Consider the following 25,591-nt stretch of genomic DNA (forward strand, 5'->3'; position numbering starts at 1 on the left):
CCCCTCCCCGCCCTCGTCTGGCCCGGCTCCGCCCCCTCCCCGCACACGTCTGGTCCCGCAGCGCGTTGGGCCGCGAGGCGCTGGGGCCCGCAGAGGATCTAAACTTCTGTCGCTGCTTGGAATATCCTAGGAAGGGTCCGGGCCGCGGAGTGGACGCTGCGTCCCCTGGGAGGTAGGGGGAACTCCAGGTTTCTGAGTCAAGACGCCTGGGTTCCATTTCTAGTGGAGCCACTGACTCAGCCCGTAATTATTTCTAATTATTCATTTACATATGCAGATCTCTCGTCTCGGCTCGTAGAGTGAAGAATGGCGAGGAACTCACTCTGTGACCAGGTAAACTGAGTCACTAGATGCCTGAGCGAAGATGCGTCTGACTAGGGAAACAGGGCAGTTCCCACTGAACTGGAAAAGCCAGAGCAAGCGGAGGTGAGAAAGGCGCCTGGAGCCCGGAAGGAACTAGTTCCAGAAGGCACATTCTGGGCCAGTGGAAGCTGAAGGGTACCAGTGAGTGGGTATGAGCTGGGAGATGAGCGTAGGGTCTGCAGCCCAGAAAACACCAATCAACTTTAGGGTCTGCCCTCCAGGCTCTGGACCCCGGAATCTACCAGCTTCATTCGATGCAGCTTTCAGAGGATTCGCATACCCTTTCCTCACCCACCTCACCGTGGATCCTTCGCCCATGCTTGTCACCACACCTCCGACTTGGAGAAGGCCCCAAACTCCGGATTCACATTTCCAACAGCCACTGACACCTTCACTTGTATATCTAATAGACACCTTAAACTTTTAAAACAGTCCCTTCGACCTGATCCTTCCACAGTCACCTCCCCCAGGTAACATAACTAAATGGCCCCACTCTCTATCCAGTTGGGAAAGTCGGAGTCAGTGTTCCCTATCTTCTACCGTCACATTCCATCCACCAGCAAATCCTATAGGTTGTTTCTAAATAATATCTCCAATTGATCCACTTCCCTCAATTTCCAAAATCACAAACCTAGTCCAAACCCCCATTATCAGTCTCCTGGTCTAATATCTGGTCTCCTTGCTTCCAGTCTTCCCTGTTAGGACCCACCGTTTGTAAAACAGCGATCGCATTTTAAAAATAAAAAATAAATTTTTTAAAAATCAAAAGAAGTAAGATCTCATCACCGTTTTCTTTAAAACTCCTCCATGGCTTCAGAATAAAATCCAAACGTCCTGGCATAGTATACAGGGCTTTACACAATTGGGCCCCTGCCTGTGTTTCTCCCTTCAGCCCACGCTCTTCTCCTGCTCCTCACTCACTGTTCTCCTGCCACTCCAGCCTCTTTGCTTTTCCCCCAGCAGAACAAGTCTTTTCCCACTGCAGTCTTCATGCCTGCTGCTTTCCTTCTCTTTCTGGAGTGTTCCCTCTCCCAGCACTCCAGATGTCTGGCTTACCTTTAAGTTTCAGCTCTTCACAGAGGCCTTCCCCATCCATCCAGCCTAAAGACCCCCTCCACAAGCACATCACTTTGGTTTATTTTCTTCACAGCACTGAATGTGTGTATTGTTTTCTGATTCCTCTCTACAGTGGAAGCTCCATAAAACTGTCTGTTTTGTTCATACTGTATCCCTAATACCTGGTACTACATGGGTGCTTAATATATATTTGTTGAATAAATGAATGAATGATGAATGAATGAATAAATAAAAGGATGGCAGCCTTTTGGTTCTAAGCTTTACAGTAACCCATCCTTTTTGGCTCCTCTTTGCCACCAACCCCAACCAACCTCCCCACTCTAGGGCTTCAGAATAGTCGCCAAACGTAGGAGGTGGGGTAAAACAGACTTGGAGTTCCTTCAGATTTCTGGCTTTCAGGTCTTTTTTTTTCTCTTTAATGCACCTAAACCATTCTTTTCAAACCCAAAATCTCTCACAGAATGCCTACATATCAAATATATAAAGCAGGAGTTGCCCTTGTTGAGGGAGATATGTGGGGAGTACGAAACAGTTTGACATTCACGGCTCTCCTCATTTCGGTTACTTTCTGGTACAGACAAGTGAGTGGGGAGACCCAGAGAAGGGCCACAACCTCCCCATCTCTGGGCAGGACACAGCCTCTGGAGCCCTTGGCCCTGTGTTCCTTCCACAGCACCACACTGGATTCTAGAGTCTTTCCAGACAGGGCAGAGGAAGGTCTCAATAGTGTCTGCCATAGTGAGAGCTTGGGTCTCTTGGTTACCTACCCCCTCAGACTGCTGGTCATGTGAGGGGCTAGCTGGAGGGTAGACTGGAAGTGCAAGGAGGTGGGGTGGGGAAGCCAGGTGTCTGTGTTGGAAGGCTGTTGGGGCTCGGGGGCTGGGGGTGGAGGGCTGGGGAGGGGCCTAGCAGGCCTATGGTGGTTTCACTCTTCCTCAGGATAAGGCTGCTGAGCTCCTGGAGCAGCTGTTCCTCCAGGGACAAATGTTCCTGGGAGCTGTTCTTTGAAGTTGGGCCCAGGGGCAGCTCAGGTGGCATCTCCTCTGGGCCCAGGGTGCCTGCCTTGGAGAGAAGGGGTTGATCAGAGGGCCTCTGGCTGGCGAGGAGGGTTTCTGGTTTGGCAGTCTGCTCCCGTGTGGTGGAGAAGGAGGTAGAGGTGTCCTTGGTCAGCTCGGGGAAGGCCCCCACTTCCTCATACACTGGCTCCTCATACACAGGCTCCTCCAGTTCTTCTTGTTCTTCCAAAGACCCCTGGGATGACTTCATCGGCTGGATGGGAATTAGTTGGCAGAAGAAAGAGAGTTATTAGATTATTAATCACTATCATTTATTGAGCTCTTCTTCTCAGCCAGATGCTGCAGAATACTTTGTAGGTATGATATCAAAACAACTCTGTACAATGAGTTGCACTGCAAGTGAATGAACTGAGGTACAGAGTAAATGGTAGAGGTGAGGCTTGAACTCAGGTCTGTCTGACTCCAAAACGCATTCGCTTAACCACTTTCCTTCTGCTTCTAAGATCCTGTAACCACTTCCCCCTTTCCTTACCACATCTTATCATCCCTCATTTTCTTCACTCTTTCTGGCCCCAACGCTCTCTCATGCACTCTCTTTCTTTCCTATACACACACACGCCTGCTGATGGCCTGCATCAGGACAAACACAGAGGGCATACTGGCTCAGGCAGCACAGAGGAATAGAGCGCTGACAGGGACACGGTGGAGCAGGCACAGTACTCACAAAGAACATGGACAGGGTCCTCCGGTTGTGAAGTCGCCTCTGGGCACAGGTGGAATGGGGATGAGGGGAGGGAGAGACACAGAGACACGGTGAGGCCTGGCAACAGGAGGTGGAGAGTAGGGGCACAGAGAAGGCAGAGCGGGGGCACCAGGTTGATAGGTGCACTGCTCCCTCCTGCAGTGCGGCGAGGGTACGGGCAGGGATCAGGAGGGGGTTGGGGCAGGCTGGTATCTCACCAGGGTCTGATTGGCAGAGAGGAGGGTGGCCCCGCTGTCATCCCCACGGATGGGCAGCAAAGGCATGGTGCCAAACTTCTGACGGGCAAGGTCTGAGGAGGAACGGCGTCGTAAGACCACTGGCTGTTGGTCATCATGCTGGAGGGAGGGGAAGAAGTTGGCACAGGTGGGCATGGGAGGTACCGAGGACAGAGCTTGGACCACAGAGCTATCCCTCAGCTCTCCTTTCTTTACCTGGGCTTTGAGGATGCTGGTGGTCCAGTCCCACATCTCATCCTCATCAGTGCAAGACAGGTATCTGGGAGTAATCAGAGGGGAATTTAGGCGAAGGGAAAAGGTCACAGCTATAGGGACTGAGGACAGAAAAAGCAAGGAGATAGAGGGCAAGGGGCAGAGTTAAGCCACAGGAGATTCTAGACTGAGAAATACTCACAGTTGCATCTTCTCCAGTATCAACGTGAAGCCCCATCTAGGAGGGAAAGAACAATGATGGGGTGATCGGAAAGGCCAGAGGGGTGGTGACAGGAAAGTCCTAGAAGGATGGTCTGGGGAGCCAACTCACGCTGTTGGAGGCTTTAACTTCTTACGGATTCCCAGGTAGACCTTGGCACCTTCCAAAGACCATTCCCGTTCTGGTTTGGAGCTCTGAAAACAAGGACAGAGTCAACGAGGTTGAGAGGTGAGAGAAGGATCACGGTTCATGAGGCTGAGAAGTCACGGAAGCACTGGGGTTATGTGATCACAGGGTCAGAAGGCCAGAGAACCAGTGAGATTGATGACTGTATGGGCTGTGAAGTGAGAGGGTCAATGTGGTCATGGCTCTTCCCACACGGCCACCCAATGTCTGTCCCCACTCGCCCCCGGGCCCCACCTTCTTCTCCTTGAGCAGCAGCAGGCAGCGGCCACGCAGCAGAAAGAACCTCTCCTGGAAGCGGTTTCCCAGCAAGCGGGGTGGCTCCTCACGACACCGCAAAAGCCCCAACCTGGGGTTCTCCCGCCGGACACCTGGGCACAGTGGGGCAGTGCTCAGTGGAAGGTTCTAGGGGAGAGGCGGCCTAGGGGTGCTGGGCCGAAGAAGGAGGCTCACCTGTAAAAAGGCAGCTGGCCTGGGCCAGGGAGACTTTTCTCAAGAGCAAAGAGGCTGAGCAGGGCTCTGGGAGGTGGCACCATTGCAGGGCCTGCTCCAGGACCCTTTCCTTGGGGTGCAGTGGCCGCTCTAAGAAGCAAGGTGCGGGGGGGATATCAACCAGACTATCCATCCACAGCCGGGAGACCCCAGCTCCTCTCCTACCAGCCATTCACTCCTTCATCCACTCCACCATTCAGGCCACAGACATTTATGTTACACTATCTATGCCAGGCATAGTGCTGGCCTTTGGGACACAGTGGCAAGCATGAAACACATGGCCGAACTTCACAAAGCCCACGGCCTCATGAGGGAGCAGACAGTAAACAAGTAAGTAAATAAAACAAAGACAATTATTTTGAGGGAAACAATAAGAAGCTAAAAGAGTAACAGGGCAACTATCGATATAGGGTGATCAGACCTTTTGGAGGGGGCAATTTGAAGATGAGACAAGGAGGCCTGAAGGACTAGGAAGAACAAGTCATGCTACGATCGGGGCGGGGAGAAGATTTCAGGCATGAAAAATGCCAGAACAAAGGCCTAGAGCAAGGAATGATGTGTCTAAGGAATTAACAGCCAAGTGTGGCTGGAGCAAAGAAAATAGGCGAGAGGATGAGTTATGTACGATGAGGTCCGAGAAATAAGCAAGGGCCAGACACTCAGGGTCTTGTGTGCCACAATAAGAAGTTTGAATTTTAAGTTCAAATATGAAGCCATTGGAAGGTTTTAACCATGGGAATGGCATGCTCTGATTTATGCTCGAAATGCCCATTTGGCTGCTGTGCAGAAGACGGATTGTCAGGAAGTGAGAATGGAACACTGGCCTTTCTGGGACTGTACATTTCAGTGGTTACGTTAGAGAACAGAAAGATAATGGTGACTTTGATCAGGGTGGTGACAATGGTGTAGATGGAGAGAGTGATAGATCTGAATGGAGTCGACAGAGCGAGTTGGTGGGGTTGGGTCTGAAGATGAAGAAGAGGGAGGAGCCCCAGAGGACTCCCAAGTGGGAGAATAGTGGTGCCACTGACCGAGCTGGGAAAACTAGGAAATGACCTGGGCTTTTTGTTAGGGGAGGGGGCTGGGAATTACATCCGGTTTTAGACATTTTAAGTTTGAGATGCTTATGAGATGTAGAAGTGGAGGTGTCAAGTCCACAGTTGGACATGTGAGTCTGGAGCTCAGAGGAGAGGTCTGGGCCAGAGATAAATGTTAATGACATTTAAAGCCATGGGAACGGATGAGCTCATCCAAGGAGACATGTAGATAGAGAAAGGAAGAGTGGTCAGAACTGAGCCCTAGGGTCCTTCCAACATTTGGAATCTGGGCAAAGGAAGAAGAGAAACCCCCTTTGAGGTGGAAGGGAAACCAAAGGTTTCTGGGGTCCACAAAAGTCAAGAGAGGAAAGAGTGTTGAGAAAAAGGGAGTGGCCAACCGCATAGACTGTCCCCTCATATGCGTGAGGACAGTGTCTACTGTATTGGGTAACACAGAAGTCATTGGTGACTTTGATTCCCCACCACACATGCACATGCACACACATGGTCATACTCACCAAGCTCCCCGTGCTCGAGAATCTCAAACATCACCCACAAGTCTGTCCCAGCTGCTGTCCCTCGCATCTCCAGTACCTGGTTAGTCAGCTCCTCAGCAGTCAGTGTTGGGGACACCTGGAATTAGGGCAAAAGCAGAGAACCCTTGCTGGTCAGGCCATTGCCCCTGCTGCGCATCATCCTCTCATCTCCCCTCCTGTCACCTTGAGACTGACCTTTAAGGTGACACAGTTGTCTGGGAGCTGTTGCTCTATATAAACCTCCATGATGAGGTCTCCGGCCTGGGACAGCTGAGAAGACGGGTAAAGAAGTCAGGAGGACACAGAGGATGCAAAGAATCAAGGTTTAGAAGACTCTTCATGTTGCCTCATAAATGCTTCCCCTCCAAAAGTCTCCTCCCAACCCTCATCCCACCATCCCTCAGGCCCTAAAACGGGAGAACTCCGGGAGTGGCGGGACCACATCTTCAGGCTGCATAGCTGCTTCCTGAGGCAGAGCAGCACGGGGCCTGGGAGGACAGCTTTGGGGTCAAACTGGGTTCCAATTCTACACTCCCTACGGTGTGACCTTGAATAAGTGACCCTCTGAGCCTCGGTTTCTTTATTTGAAAAAATGGGACTACCTACTTCCATAAGCAAGGGCCAGATGCTCAGGGTCTTCATGGGTCGTGTGGTGCTAATGTGAGATTACCGGCACTAGGAATATAATAACTCCTCAGCTGTTTGCTACAGTGTTTATTATTATTAGTCTCACCTTTTCATCTAAGTTAGCTAACTCTTCCTGGGATCTCTTAACATACGGAACTGAAGTACTTCTGCCACCATTTTGTAATGAAGAATCCTCATGGTAGAATGAATGGAGCAAATCTTAAACCAAACCCCTCTCCAAAGTATCCCCCTCCTTGGGTTTCCCCTGTGTCCAGAAGCAGAAGGCCAGCTTCCTACCTTTATGTCCCTTCCTGCCCCACGGAGGAGCCAAAGTCAGGACAAGTTACCTGCACATCCTTCCAGGTGGTGATAAGACTGACCTCCAAGTCAATCTGCGCTACCTGGTCAGAGTCAATCTGTGGAAAAGCCAAAAGGGAGTGTGTGGGGGTGGGGGATGCTGGGAAAGGAGGGGAGCAGGGAGAGATGTGCAGGACCAGATGACCCGTATGAGAGGGTTAGAGGCCAGAAGAGCCAAGGACCAATGGTGCAAGGATGTTAGGAGCGAGGTTATGTACAAGAGGGGCCCAAGGCTCTGGGAGGTGATTCCTGATGCAAAGGGCCTTCAGGGGGCCTGGCCGGGGGCTTGGGGTGAGCAAGACCCAGAGTCCAGGAAGAGAGACTGTCAGTCAGGGGTCAGGCAAGCTTACATCAAAGACAGAGACGTAGCCGTCGATGAGTTCCTGCAGCACTCGCACCTCATGCTCCCCCCGCCCATCTGTCTGGAATACACTGGGTGCAAACAGCAGGGCCAGGTTCCGCGTGCACATCTGGTTTAGAGCTGCACACTTCTGCACCCTACGGAGGGGCATGAGGGTCATGAGGAATGCAGTTTATGCTCACTTGTTTGTCAATGTATCTATTCATTCAGCAAACACTTATTGAGTCTCTGTGTATTCAGGCCCTGGGCTAAGCACTTGGGATGCATCAGTGAGTAAGACACAATACTGGTCTCAAGGAGCTTCTAGTCCAAGGGAGAGATAGACAAGAAAAGGGTGATTATAAATATAGCAGGAATCAGCAAACTTTGTATGTAAAAAGACAGTAAATACTTCAGGCCTATAGTCTCTGTCCTCACCTCTGCTGTTGTAGTTTTGATAGAAGCCATCAAAAATATATAAATGAATGGGTATGGTTTTACACTTTATGTATAAAACTTGATTTATAAAAGCAGACAGTGGGCTGGATTTGGCCCACAGTTCATGATTGGCAAGTCCCTGTGTTATGATATAATCAGTACAATGTAGCAGCTGGGGTTCACCCTAGAATTATTTAAAGACCTGTCTCCCAGTAGACTGGTAAAGGTAGATCTGCATCTTATTCTTTGTCTCCTGCATCTAGTCCTTTGCCTGACATAGAATAAAACCAAATAATATTGATTACTCACTTTTTCTGAATGTTTACAATTTATATGCCAGGTGCTATAGTAAGAATTTTACAAGGATTATCTCACTTAACTCTCATATAACCTGAGGTAGATACAATTCATTACATTGTCTTCCTTTCGCAGATGAGGAAACAGGCTCAGAGAGGGTAAGTAACTTAGCCACAGACACACACTAGAATGGTGGAGCAGGATTAAGGCTTACATCTGTCAGACCCCAAAGTCCACCTCTGAACCTTTATGCTATGACACCTTCACTTAACCACTGTTTGTGGGATGGATGAATGAACGTAAACAAGGGGGTTGGGTGGAAGTAGTGGAGGGTCAGTGAGAAGGCCTGCAGAGGGTCTCCCATTCTGACCGATAGAGATGCCCGATGAGGGTGGACAGTGTGCGACGGTTGACCCGAGGCAGGCAGCCAATCACTTCTTTGTATTTCTCCAGGCGCTGGTTTTTCTGGGGCAGCTCTGGGATAGAATGGAGGATTAGAGAAGGGAAGGGAGAGTGGAGGGATATTTAGAAAACCAGGATGAATGTGCCTCTGCCCCCTTTCCACCATGCCCTGAGCCAAGTCCCTGGCTGATCCTCCAGGGAGGGGCGTGGGGAGAGGGCCGCCCAATCCCACAAGAGAGCCTCAGGGATTGGGCGTGGGGGGTGGGGTGGAGTTCCTAGTTGCCCACTGCTTGCCCATGAGGGGTGCTTAGGAATCTTAGGAGTACCGGCAGCTTCCCTCCAGCGAGGCAGCAACCGAGCAGAGGTCACAGGGTCATCGAGCTCTCGAAAGAAGCGTTTGAGTGTGTCGGTGACATCCTCCACAAAGTGCTCCCCTGGTCGGAGCTTCACTGACCGAGCGTCCCGCCGGAAGTCAGCCAGGAGCCGCAGGCTTCGCGCACGAGCACCCCCTTTTCGGTATACACCCTCTAGCCGGAGCCCTGAGAACACCCAGTGTCTCATCTCACAGACTGCCAAACACCCACCACCACCCACCCAGCACCCCATCCGTGACCTCCTACATGGTATGTGGCTGTTGGGGGCTCAGAGAGGGGGAATTCTGCCTCCACGGTCTTGCTTCTCAAGCCCTTGCTCAGTCCTTATGCTCAGAAAGTCCTTCCCTAACCGAGCCGTCACACCTAGCAGCCCCCATTACTCTCTATCTCCTCATCACTTTTATTTTTACATAGCGCCCTCTGAAATCACATTCCAGGTCTTAGTTTTTCGAGTATTTCATATTTGCAAATTCATCTGCTCGCTAAAATGTCATCGTAACGCCCAAATCAATACTGGTGGTGGCACCTTTTCCGTCGTGAACATGCGCAGAGCAGAGAAGAATCTGAATTGCTGTTGGACGTGCTCCCAGCTAGGGTCTCACACAGTAAACATGTGTCTTTTTCATGGTCTATTTAGAGCCATGTTTTTGCATTCTTGTGCTTTTTCTGTGGGGTGATTTTGCTGCTTACAAGGGCCCCCGACTGTGGCACTGATGTGCAGTCCATGTCCCTAAGTCCAGGAAGGCTGCGATGTGCCTTCTAGATAAAATACGCGTCAGATAAGCTTCCTTCAGGCAGGAGACGTAGTGCTCGTTGGCCACGAGTTTGATGTTAACGAACCAACAGTATATATTAAATAAAATGTCTTTAAACAAAAACACACATAAGGTCATGTATTGATCGGCGGATGAAAATGTGACCAGAAATTCCCAGAAACCCAACCATGAATTTCCACTGGGGCAACAATTCAGTCTGCATTAATTCAGTGTTTGTAGTAACTTTATAGACTATAACCACCTCGAATAATGAGAACTGATTGCATTTGTTTTCTTATTCATTATTCATCTCTCCCATTAGTCTCTGAGCTTCATAGGACCTTCCCTGTTCACGGCCATGTCCTTGTGTCTGGCCCGTGGCAGTCACCCAACAAATGTCTGCCGGGGAGGGGTGGCAGTGCAGGAGTTGTGCAGGGGTGGGCGTGAGCACCTGCCTTCTTTCTCCAGGGCTTTTCCCCTGGGCCTCTCACTTAATTCCACCCTTGGACACAAGGGAGGCTGAGAAGAAGCTAGGGGTCCAGTGAGTGAGGAAAGTCACTTTATGAGGCTACTGCCAATGCATGGAGAATGTCATTAGCCACTGACTCCATTTTCCATGTTGTAAGCACATTTATTTATAGGTTCAAGGATGTGCATTTTTCCCCTTTATTGACCTCCTTAGTTTTCTGTGAATTTTCCTTCAGCCTTCTAATGGGGGTTTGCTGGGGATATACATTCTACTTGTCCTTACTTGGCCTGGAGAATAAAGTGGAGGCCAAAAACTCACAAAGAATTCTGAGAACCTCTTTCATAGCTGATCCTTTAGGCCTGGGAAACCTCTCACACAGAATAATTGTGCTCAAACCTTCAAGGATTTAGCTGCACAACTTGGCTCTGGCCTTGCAGCTGCCTCTACAACAGTAACAGCTACTTTGGGACACTTACTACCTGCCAGGTCCTGCACTAAATGCTTTACAGGTGTTATCTTACTGTCACGATTATCCTGGAAAATGATTGTTAGTAGCCCCATTTTATAGAGGAGAGAACAGAGGCTCAGAAAGGCAAAGCAGCTTGCCAAGAGTCACACAGCTGAGGCTGTCAGACTGTAGTCTCTGGAGGCAAAGCACATAGAAACATATCACCCCCCTAGCCATGCCCCTGTTCCCCATCCCCCACTGGCTCAGCATCAGCCAGTACCCACTCACCATGCTGGGTGACAAAACTGATGCAGGCATCCACGATTATGGGGATGTCACCCCGGCTCATCTGCTGCTCCTGCAGCCCTGTGCCGCCCCCACCGGCCGCTCCCCCAATGGCTGCATTCCACGCTGAGAAGTCTAGCCGGCTCTCCCCCTGCAGATACAGGGTCCTGAGACCCAAGAGGCCTGAGTCAGAAGCAGCTCCAGAGGGTTCTCTAAGACAGGGGTCTCCTACCCCTGGGCTGTGGACGGGTACTGTCTTGTGGCCTGTTAGTAACCTGGCCGCACAGCAGGTGAGCAGTGGGCAAGCGAGTGAAGCTTCATCTGTGTTTGTAGCCGCTCCCCAGTGCTAGCATCACCACCTCAGCTCCACCTCAGATCATTAGGTATTAGATTCTAATAGGAGCACCAGTTCCTGGTGCCAAAAAGGTTGGGGACCACAGTTAAGAGTCCTAGGATCACAAAGACCACATTTCCCAGATGCACCAGCAGGGGGCAGCAACATCCACCCCAGGCAGGGCCCCTGAACTAGGGAAGGAACTTTGAGGAAGTGGGCAGTGGTCCAGCAGGACAGGGTGGAGTGTGTGGGCTGAGCTCTAGAAAGGGGTGGGGGTGGGGCAGAGTTCACCGTAGGGGCAACACTTACCTTCCTGTCTCCACCAGGACCAAATGCTCCTTCTTGTCTGGGGTGTCAGCTGCTGAGACTACACCTGGAAGGAGAGTCATCGGAGATTATCATCATCGTGACTAATAGTTATGCAATATTTAGGGTATGTAGGTTCCAGGCTTACAAACAATGCAGCATTAAATCCTATGAGTTGCATGTTATCCTCATTTTACAGGTGACACATAAAGCTCAAAGAGGTTAAGTAACTTGCCTCTGATTATGTGCTATAAAATGGCGAAGCTAAACTTAAACTCAGGTCTCTTATCTTCAAAGCCTTAAAACGCTACCCCATACTGTTCCTCTTTTAGGAGAAAGTGAGAGTACCCAATTCTCTCTTCCAGTCCCTGACCAGCAAGTGACTCTAAATAATGATAACAACAATATTTAAAACATATAACATTTACTGAACACTTATAAGATGTCTCTTGCCAGGCTCAGTGATAAGTGTTTTATATGTATTGCCTTATGTGAGACTTACTACAACACTGTTGTGCTCATTGTAAATATAAGGAAACTAAGGCACAGAGAGGTTAAGTACCCTGCCCAAGATCACACAGTTAGGAAGTGATAGAGTGTGGGGAGCGGGGTCTAAATTAGGCATTTTGTCTCCAGAGCTGTGCCTGAATCCACTATGTTCCTCTATTGCCCGTAGGGACCTCCAGGTAAGTAAAAGTCCACCCCATCACGGCCACCCTTCATCCTTGTCCCCACCCCTGCTCACTGATCTCCTGTAGCCGCCGCAGATGCACCATATCCTCAGGGGCTGCAGGGCCAGGGCCCGGTGCTGGACACAGGAAGAGGTGGTCACCACGAAGAAGTCCGAACCCTGACAGCCACAGGCCAGGGGCCAGGGCTGTATAGGAGGGGGACCGCAGCCACAGGCGGCCGAGCCGCACCAGCCCGGGGCCTAACAGCTGGTGGCAGCTCAGCGGGGAGAACCACTGTGGGGAAGGAGGGCATAAGGAGAGAAGATGGGGAAAGAGGACATAGGGAGAGAGGTGGGGGTGGGGGAGAGCTTAGAGTGAGAGGGACAGGGCAGAGAAAGACATGACAAGAAAGCAGAAGAGAGAGAGGAATAAAAAGGGATGGGGAGGGAGTAAAGGCGAGACCCAAGAAGAAGGCAAGAGATGGATGGAGAAAGACGGGAGAGAAATTTAATTCAATTCAATTTGCTGCAGCCAAAACAGAGAAAAGCCCTGTGTGACAGCCTTATGCCCTTAATTGGGATGTAGGGGTAAGAAATAATGGGTAACTATAATGCTATAACTGAAGAGTCGTGACACCCTGGGAAATCCCACCAGGCCACAGGGAGAGGCTTCGTGGAGAAAGGACTATTGGAGATGCACCTCAAAGCAGTACTTCTCAAACTACCTGTGGTGAAGGAAGAGGAAGTTTTTTCTTTTATTTTTTTAAAAAAATTTCCAAACTGTCACTAACCAATACTTGCATTAAAAATAATAAAAATGAATTACTTGGAAAGCGAAACAAAAAAAGCAGCACAGATAAAATGTGAGCCCCCAATTTTTATAATTAGATTCCACACAAAATCACTCTGTCAAACTGCTATGAAATATTCTAAATGCTGACTCTCGATCTGTACTTGTCTTGTCATGGACCATAACAAAGAGTCCACGGACAAGTACAGTGTAACAGTCTGCAACCCACACACTGGGTGGCACCACTGCCTTGAAGGATGGGCTAGATTTTTGGATAGTGTAGATAATAATGAGAGGAGACTTGGACCTGGCTAGGAGGGCCACTACAGAACCCTTAAAGGGCATGGAGACAATTCCTTGGTGTGTGGAGTTATAGTGGAAGCTGGAGAGTGGAGTCAGAGGAGTGTCAGATGCTGTAGAAATGACCTCATGAGGCCAGAAGGAAGCCCATGGATCTTGGCAATGGGAAGTCACCGGCCACTCGCAGAGTAGCAACTCAGAAGAGTGCGGCAGAGGAGGGCAGCTGCAAGGGGAAGGAAACTACAGGCCACCAGGGCGTAGGACTTTCTGAGTTGTTAGGCGAGTACCAGGGTGATGAGCTGAGGGAAAAGCTATTTAAGGATGGGAGCGACTGTCGTCATCATCACCATTCCTGTGTCAGCACCCACAGACGGTGGCCCGCTGAGCGCCAGGCACCGTGGGTCTCACATGTCTCTCATGCTCAGCCCCATGGAGCGGGTCGTTAACCCCCACTCTACCCCTGTGGAAAAGCTCACAAACGGAGAGTTGGAACACTCAAATTCCAGGATCTCTGAATCCAGGGCTTGAACTTTTTAATTCTAGGGAGAGGGTGCAGGATGGAGAGAGATCGGCTTGACTGGGAATGGAGAAGCTGGGATGGATGAAGGCAGCTTTGCCTCTGGACCTGGAGAATTGGGGGAGGGGAGCAGGAGGCAGAGGCAGTGAGGTTTGGGCCATGAGCTTTGGGGACAGAGGCCTGATTTTTGTCCTGCGCTCTGCTGCCTCCTAGCTCTGTGATCTTGACCCAGTGACTTCATAACCTCTGAGACTCAGTTTCTTTGTGTGTAAAATGTTAATAATCCTTACCACTGAAGGTTGCTGTGAAAACTGAATGAGATATTGAGTGGGCTGTGCTTACTACAAGGCCTGGCATAGAATAAGTGCTCAGTCCACCTTAGCTGTTAATGGAAGGGGCACAGTGGCTGTAGGAATGGAGAAGACAGGATGAGGACAAGTGGGGACAGGGAACCCATGGGAGGGGTCTCTGCTCTGTCACCTTGCCCAAGGCGCTGGTCCAGGCCTCCAGACTGTCAGCTCCATCTGTGCCAAAATGCTGGATCCTCCCTCCGGTAAGGATGAGCTCAAAGGAAAAAGGAAACCTGAAGAGAAGATGAGGTTAGGGAGGAGAATGGGGCCATGGAGGGGGCTTCAGCATCAGGATCAGGAAGGGAAAAGGGGAGCTCGATGAGCATGGGGGGCTGTTACCTGTCAAGGTCACCTGAGTCAGTGGGTGGAGGGCTCACACCCAAACATACAACATCCTGGGGCTGGATGAGGCTGAGGGGTTCAGGGCTGCTTTCTGACACAAACATTTCCAGAGCCGCTCCCAGCACGCACCACATTCGTTGGGGAGCTAAGGGACAAACTGATGGTCAGCAGGCAGACGACCTCTGTCCCTACTTTCAGAATTCCCATTCGCCAGATCTTCATTCTGTGCCAAGCCTTTGTATGATCTCACCTAATCTTCACAACGATCCTATGAATGGGTGTTGTATTCACTCCTTTTTTTGTAGATGGAGATACTGGGGATTCGAATTTAGGCAGCTTGCCCAAGACTCAGGGGTAGGAAGTAGCAGAGCTGGGATTTGACCCTGACTGTCTGACTTCAGAGAACAATGCTGCCACCTAGCGTGGTCCCTCCCTTACCCCCTCCACCCAGCCCAATCCTGGGCATGAGCCTACTTTGCCATTCTAGCCCTCTCCTCCTTCTCTTCCCCTCTAGTGCCCGTCCTAGTTTCCCCATCTCCCCCCATCCCTCGGCTCCTCCCTCACCATCCCGGCCCCTGCGGGGGGGCGGGGGTCCAGCTTTGTTGCTGATGGGACCACAGTACAGGAAGCTGCTGTAAGTGGCAGGCACCACCACCTCGTTGTACACGCCAGGGGAGGGGTCTGCAAGAGGAATGACAAGTGGTCAGGTCAGGCCAGTACAATGGGATGGCCTGAGCCCCCTTGGGAAGTGATCAAATTGAGGAAGACAGCTGGACCAACTCTACTGGCAGCATGGCCAAGTCGAGCCCAGTGGGGCTGGACCCCTCACTACTCAGATTAGAAAGGCCTCTAACCCAGCCCTTGCCCGTTGCCTCACCCCATCAGCCAGCCTACCAGGCAGTCAGCCCTAGATGGAGGCCTCAGAGCATGGGCCATCTTATAAGTGTCTTAGCCCTCTCTGGCCTGATCACTGGAGACCAGTATCTTTAGATGACCATTGCTATGATCAGACTGCCCTCAGGGAGATGAGACCTGGCCTGTGGGTTGACCCTGTCAGGGGCAAACCAGCACTAACACCTCAAACATCCATATTCACCCCAGGCGGTGGCCATCATCAGTCATTTCATGACATCAGGAAATAGGCCCCAGAGCATCTGAAAGTTTGGGAAATACCCAGGCTGGGCCATTGAGATAGACTTGGTCAGGGGTAATTGCAGCTCCCTGGAAGAACCAAGGCACAGGCTGGGGCTGAGAAGTGTTGGTGGGAGACAGAGGAGGCACTTGCGGAGATCACCTGGGGACAGGAGACCAGGGAAGCTGCCGCTGAGGGCCGAAGGAGACCAGGGCTCCTCGCTGTCAGATGTCTCGATACAGAGGAGCTGGGTCATGTTCTTCAGAAGGTTGGGTCCTGCCACGGCTGCACACAGTGCCTGCAGGGAGGGCAGAGCCTCCGTCAGCCCCAAGCCCCAGCCTGAGAGCCCTGGGGACAGTCCTGTGGTCATCACACACAGCCCCCTCCCCCAAGTCCAGCTATTCCATTTCAGAGACTGCTTTCTCCCTCCCCATCAGCTCCAACCGGTCCCTCCTACCTGGAGAAGCTGGCTATGATCTGGATACTGAGGGTGGGGCTTCCGGAAGAGACCCAGCCGGTATTTCCGGGAGATGAACTCTCCCCGGGGGCCCGGGGTTGTGTCAGGATGCAGCCCCTCACCTGGGGGTAAGGCCCCCGCCCAGAAGCGGTTGGCACGATCATTTCCCAAGACAATAAACAACTGCAGGATGACAAGAGGCAGAGGTAAGGGACAGGAACTGGAATCCCCAGACATTCCAATCCTGTCCCCAAGCTGGGCCCAAGGCCTTTTTTGAATGTTCTCCTTTCGTTCCCCTCCCCACCCCTATTTTCTCCCTCTTCAGACTCCTCACCTGCACTATCTCATTACTCCAGACACTCGTGTCCAGCTTCAGACTCTGCACCTTGGAGATCCCAGAACCCAGGGCCCGGTGCTGACCTGTAAGGGTGTGAGGGGCATGTGGCATGAGTGCCCCGAGTCCTCCCGCCCCAGCCTCCTCCTCCTCCTCCCCATCTCAGCTAAAGGCTCCAGCTCTCACCTGCACACTGCTTGCAGATGACCACCCCCAGGTTGACGGCGGCCCAGTCTGGGCGGGAGGCCCCACAGTCTGCACAGTGCCGGTTTGCCCGATTGGACCAGATCTTCTCAGCCACCTCGTAGTCAGACAGGGTCTCGGTTACTGCTTCCTGCAGAGCGGCCGCCCAGCTCTGCCGAGCCCCCCAAGACTCGGCTGTGAAGCTGAGGGGTGGACAGCCAGTCTGTGGGCATGGACAACCCCTCACCTGTCCCATCCCACTGGCCATTCCTGTAGGAACCTCCGCAGACCACATCTGAGCCGACCCAGACCCTCCTAACTTCCTGGACCCTGCTCCCTGGACTCCCATCAGCGCCCACCCACTGAGGCCTCCAATCCTCTGCACCCTGTGCCTCCCTCAAAGTCTCTCCCCCAGCCCTGCCTTCTGCCAGTCTGGGCCCCACCTGAAGCAGCGATGGGGTGTGAGCAGGTCAAAGCTGCGACTCTTGGTCTCCCGGACACTGCAACCTTGCAGTTCAATGAAGCAGATCCCGATGCCCAAGGAGAAGGCCTGGCAGGGTCGATGGGGGAAGACAGGAGGGTAGGCATGGTGAAGTGCCACAATGGGCTAGGCCAGGCCCCTCACCCTGGCCAGCCCTCTTTACCTGCTCACTCTTGTACAGTGCCAGCTCTCCAGGGCTCAGGGCAGCAAACACCTTTGCCTTGTGTCCGCGCAGCTCTAGCATGCCCGTGCGGAGAGGTCGGGGAGGTTGTGGGGGCCGAGGGTGGCCTAGGAGGCGCTGCTCCTTCAGGCAGGACTGCAGTGTGGAGCACCATGTGTCCCGCTGAGCTGGTAGGGGACAGGGAAGCAGGTCAGTGGGCCGTGTGTTCACATGGCCTCCCCAGCCCCACCCTGAACCGGAGGGCCCTGGCCCTCACCCTCACTCTCTGTGCGAAACACAAATACCCTCTGGCTGGTGATGACCTGGAATTTGTTGTCCTTGCTGCTGCGGGTCATCTCAATGGCAGTCAGAGGGATCACACCCTTGGGGAAGGGGTCCTAGAGAGACAGCCCAATGACCCACAGAGACAGAAACTCAGTCAGATGTGCTGACACCAGGGGCCAGCAGCAACTTATAATGAGATCGGCATTCATTCCACAAGCAGTGAGGTATTGCTGCTCACACGGCTACTTCAGATGCTGATGTCAGTCATGCGGTGACTGGCCCCCCACCCTGGCTTCCAATCCTGAGCCTCTCTCAGCCCTCCCTGTCCCCAGGCCTCTTGCAGAAACCGTTAGATCCCCACCTTGTCACTGCCAAAGTACATCAGTCTCCTCCCATTGAACTGCACGAAGCGCCTCTGGAAGACGTAGTTTCTGGGGAAGGGAGGAACCAAGATCAGTGAATGATAGAGGCTGTATCCTGGGAGTGCCCAGGGCCTGGGACTACATGGGGCCTGACTCCCCCACCCCATCACCACCACCCAGCCTCCCTCCCCTTCCCTTCCCAGCAGCCCCACCCCTGAGGGGAGAGCTTGTCTAGCCAGCCACTGAGCAGGGGTGTAGGGCAGTCTGCCGTGGAAGAGAAGCTGGCATAGGGTGAAATGAGGTCATCGCTGGTCTCTGTGTCCAGGGTGGGCAGTGAGAGAGTGGAGTCCTCAGGCAGCTCAAGGCTGGCATAGCCAGTGTCTTCCCGTGCCTCTAGATCCTGCCTGCTGAGCCTTGTGGGGGCCAAGACAGAGAGGAACACACATTAGACCCAGTTCCTTGGACATCCCCATCCACACCACTTAGTAGAATGCCTGGCAGGTACTGGATCTGCTTTTTAAATGGGAATAGGAAGATCCAGAATCCAAAAGATTAGCACAGACCTTCTTCTCTGAGCACACTTGGACTTCTTATTGGGAAAATTTCAGTCCCTCTCCTCTGCTATTTGAATTACTTGATAGAAGAATTGGGAAAGGGCTGTGTAGATGACTCCCTGTCATGATGGCTTATTATCTAATCAATAAGTCTTATTGGTTCTTTCTCCAAAAAGTTCCTGACTTTCTCTCCCTGGACCAAGTTCCCACCAGTTCTCACGGGGGTGATGTGGAATACCTAACTGGTCACCTGCTTCCATTCTTGCCCAACCTCTAACATCCATTTTCCCACCATCACCAGAGGGCTCTTTTAAAAATGCAAATAAGATAATTTAACTCCTCTGCCATGGAACTCTTCAATAACTTCCCATTTGCCCTTAGAATACATCCAAATTCCTTACCATGGGCTGCAAGACCATGGACAGTGAGACCTATGGCTACTCCCCTGACCTCACCTTGGGTCGCCCTCACCTTTGCTACTACACTCCAGCCGCATTCCCCTCCCTGTCTGAAAGCCTTCGCACATGCTGTTCCCTCTGCCTAGAACACGCTTCCCTGGGCTGCCTCTTCTCACTCTCAGGTCTTTGCTTATGCCATCTTCTCAGAAAGCCCTCTATCATTCTCAATCACTTTCCAGTGGTTCTTCACCTCAGCAGCACAAAATCACTCGGGAAACTTAAAAATACCGGAATGTGGGCCCCATACCAGATACTCAAACTTGAATTTCTGGGAGTAGGGCCCAGGCATCTGCAGTTTTAAATGTTCCCCGGGCTATAGAGCAGCTAAGGTTGAGAACCATTCTTCTACTCATTAGTTTCCTATTTGCCTGAAGAGTTGAAGCAGCCAGACAAGAAGCCCCACAGACACCCAGCATCTCATCTACCCCACTTCGCACATACTCTGCTTTCCTTCTGTTACTATAGTAAACACCCCGTCTAAAGCCAGTCCCCGCTCTGTGCACTTGATCCTCTTCCTCTCATCTACACAAAGGCCTCTCCCCAGACTTTCTCCCCTTTCTCTCCCCAACATCAGCTCATTTCCCGCTCTACGAGACCATTTCTGTTCATCATTAAACCCATATAACATTCCATCCTATGGAAAACCTTTTTTGACTTCACCTTCCACTCTGAAGAACCACTCTAATTCTCTATTCTTCTTTGCAGAAAAACCCCTCAAAAATGTGGTCTATCCGTTTCTAACTCCTTCCATTCTTTCTTTAAGTTAATTATTTTAATTGAAGAAATGATGTAATCCCTCCCGCCCCCCTCGCTGTCGTCTACCACTCCCTCCTCCCTCTTCCATTCTTTCTTGAGCCTACCCTGATCAAGCTTTCACCCTCGGCATTTGTCAAGGTCCCCAGTGACCTCTCTGTTGCCAATTCCAGAGGTCAGTTCTTAGTCCTCATCTGGACTCTCAGCAGCATTTAACGCTGCTGACTGCTCCCTCTTCCTTGGACATGCCCTTCACTAGGCTCCTATATCATATCCCCCTGTATTTCCTTCACCTTCACTCACCATTTCTTTTCAGTCTATTTTGCTGATCCTTCCTCTTCTCCCAAACCTCTTGATACTGGAATATGCCAGGACTCTGATCTTGGTCCCCTGGTCTACTGACACTCACTCACAGCTACGTACCCCCATCTGAATGCTGACAGCTCATAAATTTAGCTCTCTAGCTCAGACCTCTCACCCAAAGTCCAGACTTGCATATCCAATGGCCTGTTTGTCAACTCTTCTTGAGTGTATAATACACACCTCAAGTTCAACCCGGCCAAAATTGAACTCCTGACCTACTCCTACTCCCTGCTCTATGCATAGTCCTCCCCATCTCAGATCATGGCAATTCCGAGAAGTTTCAATTGCTCAGAATAGTGCTGTCCAACAAGAGTCAATGTGAAAGCCACACATGTAATTTTCAATTTTCTAGTAGCACATTAAAAAAATAAAAAAGAAACAGGTGAAATTAATTTTAATAATATATTTTATTTAACTCAATATACCGAAAACGTTAACATATTAGTATGTAATCGGTATAAAAATTATTAAGATAACTTATACTTATGTCTGTTATATCCATCTAGTATTGCTTTTTTGTACTAGGTCTTTGAAATTTGGTAGTTGTTTTACTGTTATGGCACATCTCACTCCAGACTCGCCACATTTCAGGTGTTCAGTAGTCACATGTGGCTAATGGAGACCACACTGGACAGTGTAGATTCAGGCTGAAACCTTGAAGTCATACTTGACTGCTCTTTTTCTCTCAAACTCCAATTTACTAGAACAGTTTGCCTTCAAAATGTAACCAAAACTCAACCTATATTACTGCAGTAATCTGCTAACAGGTCTCTCTGCTTCTGCTTTTGCCCGCTACAGACCATTCCCAACACGGCAACCAGAGAGATTCTTAAAATGTAAGTCCAACCCTTCCAGTGGCTTCCTATTTCACTTAAGAGTAAAATCAAAAGTCTCTAAAGGTCCTGACCTGTCTGGCCCCTTTACCTCTCTGATGTCATCTCTTCCTACTCCTCCCACCCAGCCCACTCTGCCCCAGCCTGCCTTGTCACAGCTACTGGATCCCCCCAGACACGGGGTCTCCTTGAAGCCTCCATTCTGCCCACACCCCTGCCCGGGACACTCTTCTCCCAGATATCGTTGCGGCTGACTCCCTCACTCCCATCATGTTTTTGCTTAAGCGTCATCTTCTGAGCACTCTGCTAACGCTTCATGAAAAATTGCAGACCACTCTCCCTCTCGCTCCATCCCAGCCCTCTTACTGTGCTCTATTTTTTTTTCCCATGGCACTTAATACTTTTTAACATATGGTGTAACTTATTTATTATATCCATTGTTAAGTTTCTATCTCCCCCGAGGGCAGGGATTTCTGATCTGTCCCAAACATCTACAACAATATTTGGCATGTAATAGGGTGCTCAATAAAGATTTGTTAAGTGAAAGAATGCAAAGCACTTCTCCTTATTTTAAATTATATACCCGTTTGCTTATCAACTTGTTTTATTTCCTTTCTGCCCCCACTGAGTCACAAGCTGCCTGAGGTGGTGACTAGGTCTGTTATAGTCATCCTGTATTTGAACCTGTACAGATACGGATCCACTGGCAGGAGCACAGTGGACATTCAAAGCACATTCAATGAATAACTGGAAACACAGCCACCACCAGCTCCTCAAGCTTCCCCACTTCCCGCCATCACCACCCTACTGAATACTCACCTGTGTTCAACCCTGTCCTGACAGGCACCTCTGCCTTCTCTTCTGTTGGGTGCCCCAGACACCCCCACCGGCTGAACACCGTAGTACAGGCAGCCAGGGTCCATGATGTGCACTGTTAGGAGGAGGATGTGGGAGACAGGGAGAGAGGCTCGGGTGGGAGTGTCTGAAGTCCTGAAGGGCACTGTCCCTCTCCCTCAAACCCATGATAATCCACCTACCTGTGCCTGTGGTGGACCTGACGGCAGGGGCAGGGGCGGGAGCGGCTGTCTGGGAGCTGTCTGGGGCCCTGAGGGGAAATGTCTAGTGGTTATTAAGGGAGCAAGGAGGAAGGAAGAGCCCTCATGCCCTGCTCCTCCTTGCTCCCACCCGGTATCGGATCCCCAGGGATCCAATCCAACTCACGTGTCCTGAGCTGTCTGTGCCCCGCCTCTTAAGTCCAGGCCAAAGTAGATGGCATTGGGCATCATCTCCACAGTGTTCAAGGATGAAGGCTGCTCAGAGGAGGAGGTGAGAAGAGGAGGGGACTTCGAGCTGGACTCTGGGCTCCTGGGCACTTCTGGTCTCAAGAGGGCTGAGCTCAGACCAGGCCTCTGGGTGATAGCGGGGCCACTGAGCCCACCAAATACTGTCCTGGGCTTAGGCACAGGTTTGGGGGGCTGGGCTTGGAGGGCTGGGCTGGGGGATGGCTCCATGGCACTATCTGACTGGGGATCCAGGGAGTCCTCTGCAGTGCCCGCTTGCAGCAGGCGCAGAATGCGCTTCCGGTGCCCAGTGGCGTTGATGCCCAACTGCCTCAGCTCCTCGTGACCCAGGCCCCGGGCTGCACCCGCTGTAGCCAGGCCATTCTGCCGGAACGTGTCTGCATACTGCTCCAGGTGCACCGTGGCCAGCCACACAGCGATGTCCAGGTCCTGAGGGGCAGCCATGGGGGCTCAGGCCATTGCTGGGGGGAGGGGGAGGGGGAAGGGAGGGCTCAGGCTGAGATTCCCCCTCCCTGTCCCAAAGTCTGAGGCCTGGACAGGGGTTACAAGATTCCAAAGAAAAAGAACCAGAGGCCTGTGATCTGGAGACAGAGCCAATCCAGAACATTAGGAAGGGCTTTCTCATTACAGATGAGCAAACTGAGGCTGAGAGAGGGGAAAACGCTTGCCCCAACCTCCCGCCCACCCCTGTTCTGGATCAAAGTGCTGCCTCTGCATAGTCAACTAAATAAAGATGGGCCAAGATGCTAGAACTCTGCAAGGATGCGGGTGGAATGAGATGGCGGGAAGGAGGGGGCCCCGTGGTGTGACCTGATCCGGCTGTGGCATAGGAAGAGGTACAGATCTCGCTCCCACTGGTTTCCAGAGCTGAGGCTGAGGCTGAGGCTCAGCCATCCTAATCCTGGTTGTTCCCAGTGCCTCCTCCCCTTCCACCTATTGTCTCTGCTCAGACTTCCTTCCTGTCCCTCCAGTTCTGGCCGCCGCCCCCGCATCCTGCCCGCCTTGGTCAGACTGCCTGCAGAGGCCCAACTAGTCCCAGCATGTGGGGTCCTGGCCCTGAGCAGAGTGGGCACGGGGTGGAGAACTGGACCAGAGAGAGGAGGAACCAGAGCCCAGGGTATTCCAGGGTCTTACTCTCCATTCCCCTGCAACATGTGCACAGCCGTGAGCACAGACATCAGCACTCACCCTGTAGGGGGCTCAGCCGTGCGAAATGACATCCTCCCGCCTCAGCTTTCTGCAAGGCTTCTTTCTCCCTGCCCATGCCCTCGGGGTCAGGTCTCAGAGGCTCTGTCTCACTGGGCAAGCCTCACCTTGACCCTGTCTATTTCCTGGACTTACCTCTGATTCTGTCTCCTGTGAGTTTTATCTCTTTCCTGTCCCTGTCTCGGCCCCGGGAACGAGGCAGAGATAACCTCCAAATCCATCTTTTTTGTCTCTCTCCTGGTTTTGCTCTCTGTTATTAAGCTTTTCTCTGTCTTAAGTCTCTAATTTTAACTACATTTGTAGTCGTATCTGCTTCTCCGGCCACCTCTGACTCTCGGTTTCTGTCTCTCGGCCTCTGCGGGTATGGCTTTCCCAGTTTCTCGCGCATGGGGTCCTGACCAGGACTCCCTCTCCCCCGCATCAGTCCTGGCCTCTTTCTGCTTCTCGGTGGCTGGGCCCCATTCCCAAGCTAGGGCCCGGGTGCTCTGCCTCTGGCACTGACTCAGAGCCCAGTTTCCCGGTGACTCAGGTCTGGCCGAGAACACGGGACTGGGAACCAGGAGGTGCGCGGGGCAGGAGTGCCGGGGGCGGGCCGGGTAGCGCGGGGCAGCGCGGGCTGCGATGAGGGAGGGGAAAGGAGGGAGGGGGCAGAGGCCGCGCGCCCGCAGGGAGGGGCGGGTCGCGGCGGGAGTGGAGGGGCGCCGGCGTGAGGGGGCCTGGGATTCCCACGCAGGCCCTCGAGGAGGTGATGGGGAGGAGTCTGGGCAGCAGAGGCCCAGGGTTTCGGGGGTCCTCACCTTACTGCGCGGCCGCCGTCCGCTGCCCGGTGCCCGCCGGGCTGTCCAAGGCTCCAGGTCCCGCCGCGTCGTCCCCGCCTCCCTCAGCCCTCCCCCGACTGGACCCAGCTCCGCCCCGCCCGGCCGTTCCCCCCGCGGGGCCCCGGCCACTCCTTGTGCAAGCGCGGGCCTTCAAAAACTTTGGTCTCCTTACCCAACCTCAGGGCTTATCTCCGGACTGGCCCGCTCTGCCCTCTCGGGGACCGAGAAAGGAACCGGAATCGAGCTGGAGGCCAGGACAAAGAGGCAGAGACCAGAAAGGAGATGGGGACGGGGGAGAACCGGAGAGGAAGAGCGCGGCGCACCACCGCTGTGCATCCCTTCCCCGTCCTGGCAAAAGGGGAGGGGAAGAGGGTCGGGCACTAAGCTCCCAGGGCACCTCTGCGCCCAGCGGGGTGGTTGGACCCTGGCACCCAGCGAAGGGGGTGGGGGGGGGTGGGAGTCGGAAGCCCTTCAGCAGCCCAGCTATGTGACCTGGAGGAATAGGGGCAGAGGCTCAGCAGTGGCGTCCTCGTCTGCTTTTTCCTCCCCAAGGGCCAGGCCTAGGTTTCTTCCCAGGGATGAAAGTCAGCAAGGCCATGTTTCTATTCCCAAACCGGAGTGAGGACAAGGCTAGAGCCTTTGCAAGCACAATGACCCAGCAAGCAGCCTTTTCACCCTTGGGAGAAGATCCTTCTTCCCATCCTCCTGCTGCAATTTCTCGTCAGAAGACACCTGAGGAGAAATGGCTCCTGTCCCCTCCCCCATCTATCCGGGAGCCTCAGCCTTGAAACCTGTCCCCCAGAGCCTGAGGCACTTCCCCCTCAGAGCTGGGTTGCCGTTCAGCTTTGTGTGGTGTTGGGCAGGGGGGGTGCGGGGGCGGAGGGAGGAGGGAAGCGCTGGCCAGCTGTGTTTTCCTGTTTGTTTGAGAGGAAGCTGGCTGTGAGTCAGCACACACAGGAACTGTCAGTAGCTAGGGGAAGACCCCTGCCTCAGGGGAAGCCGGGAGGAGTGTTGGCAAGTGGTCCCCACCTCTCCCGGTTGTTCTGTCTAGGAGAGGAACTGTCATCTTTAGCCACCTAGCTTCCTTCCCTCTAAGAAAGAGAATGATGATAATAATAAGTAAAATGACCATAGTAACGGCTATGTCCCAGGCCCTGTGCAAACATTGATTGGCAAACTTCAATAACTCCTCACAACAATCCTTAAGATAGGAAATTTTATCACCTCCACTTTACAGGTAAGGATGGACAACTGTGGGGCCAGGTGAATGTTTCTTAGAGACCTCCGACTATAAGGAGTGAAAACAGACGAAGGGCCTCGGCTGCTTCTCTCTGAGCCTCCATCAATTCTGACTCTAAAGACCAGCTTCCCACTGGGCTGCCTCCAGCAATGACC

General features: G+C 52.3%; 1 protein-coding gene and 1 long non-coding RNA gene across 10 annotated transcripts; one reads left to right on the forward strand and one right to left on the reverse strand.

Moving 5' to 3' along the window:
• The first annotated feature begins 4 nt into the window (after positions 1–4).
• LOC120581468 (uncharacterized) lies at positions 5–1,715 on the forward strand. Its single transcript, XR_005647272.1, has 3 exons — positions 5–172; positions 278–504; positions 585–1,715. It is a non-coding gene; the product is annotated as an uncharacterized LOC120581468 (long non-coding RNA).
• Positions 1,716–1,833: 118 nt separating this feature from the next.
• ARAP3 (ArfGAP with RhoGAP domain, ankyrin repeat and PH domain 3) lies at positions 1,834–24,280 on the reverse strand. 9 transcript variants are annotated; one of them, XM_039836358.1, is made up of 33 exons: positions 24,176–24,280; positions 22,093–22,633; positions 21,909–21,976; positions 21,691–21,802; positions 18,123–18,323; positions 17,910–17,979; positions 17,541–17,661; positions 17,267–17,451; positions 17,066–17,172; positions 16,626–16,825; positions 16,440–16,525; positions 16,106–16,288; positions 15,811–15,946; positions 15,081–15,197; positions 14,514–14,661; positions 14,305–14,407; positions 12,293–12,512; positions 11,551–11,614; positions 10,911–11,074; positions 8,903–9,115; positions 8,545–8,650; positions 7,450–7,597; positions 7,090–7,158; positions 6,311–6,385; positions 6,098–6,212; positions 4,504–4,632; positions 4,288–4,421; positions 3,979–4,061; positions 3,850–3,885; positions 3,651–3,714; positions 3,417–3,554; positions 3,181–3,276; positions 1,834–2,709 (listed from the first exon to the last, which is right to left on the reverse strand). In XM_039836358.1, exons 2-33 carry the CDS (start codon positions 22,614–22,616, stop codon positions 2,236–2,238), a joined length of 4,689 nt encoding a protein of 1,562 aa, XP_039692292.1. In that variant the 5' UTR covers positions 22,617–22,633; positions 24,176–24,280; the 3' UTR covers positions 1,834–2,235. The 9 variants fall into 9 exon arrangements, with proteins under 9 accessions (XP_039692292.1, XP_039692298.1, XP_039692297.1 ...); XM_039836364.1 differs by having other exon boundaries at positions 22,093–22,601; positions 24,176–24,279; XM_039836363.1 differs by lacking the exon at positions 24,176–24,280 and adding an exon at positions 23,514–23,897 and having other exon boundaries at positions 22,093–22,601.
• Between the last annotated feature and the right edge of the window lie 1,311 nt (positions 24,281–25,591).

Source organism: Pteropus medius, unplaced genomic scaffold, assembly GCF_902729225.1.
Source record: "Pteropus medius unplaced genomic scaffold, Ma_sr-lr_union100, whole genome shotgun sequence".
Lineage (NCBI taxonomy): Eukaryota > Metazoa > Chordata > Mammalia > Chiroptera > Pteropodidae > Pteropus > Pteropus medius.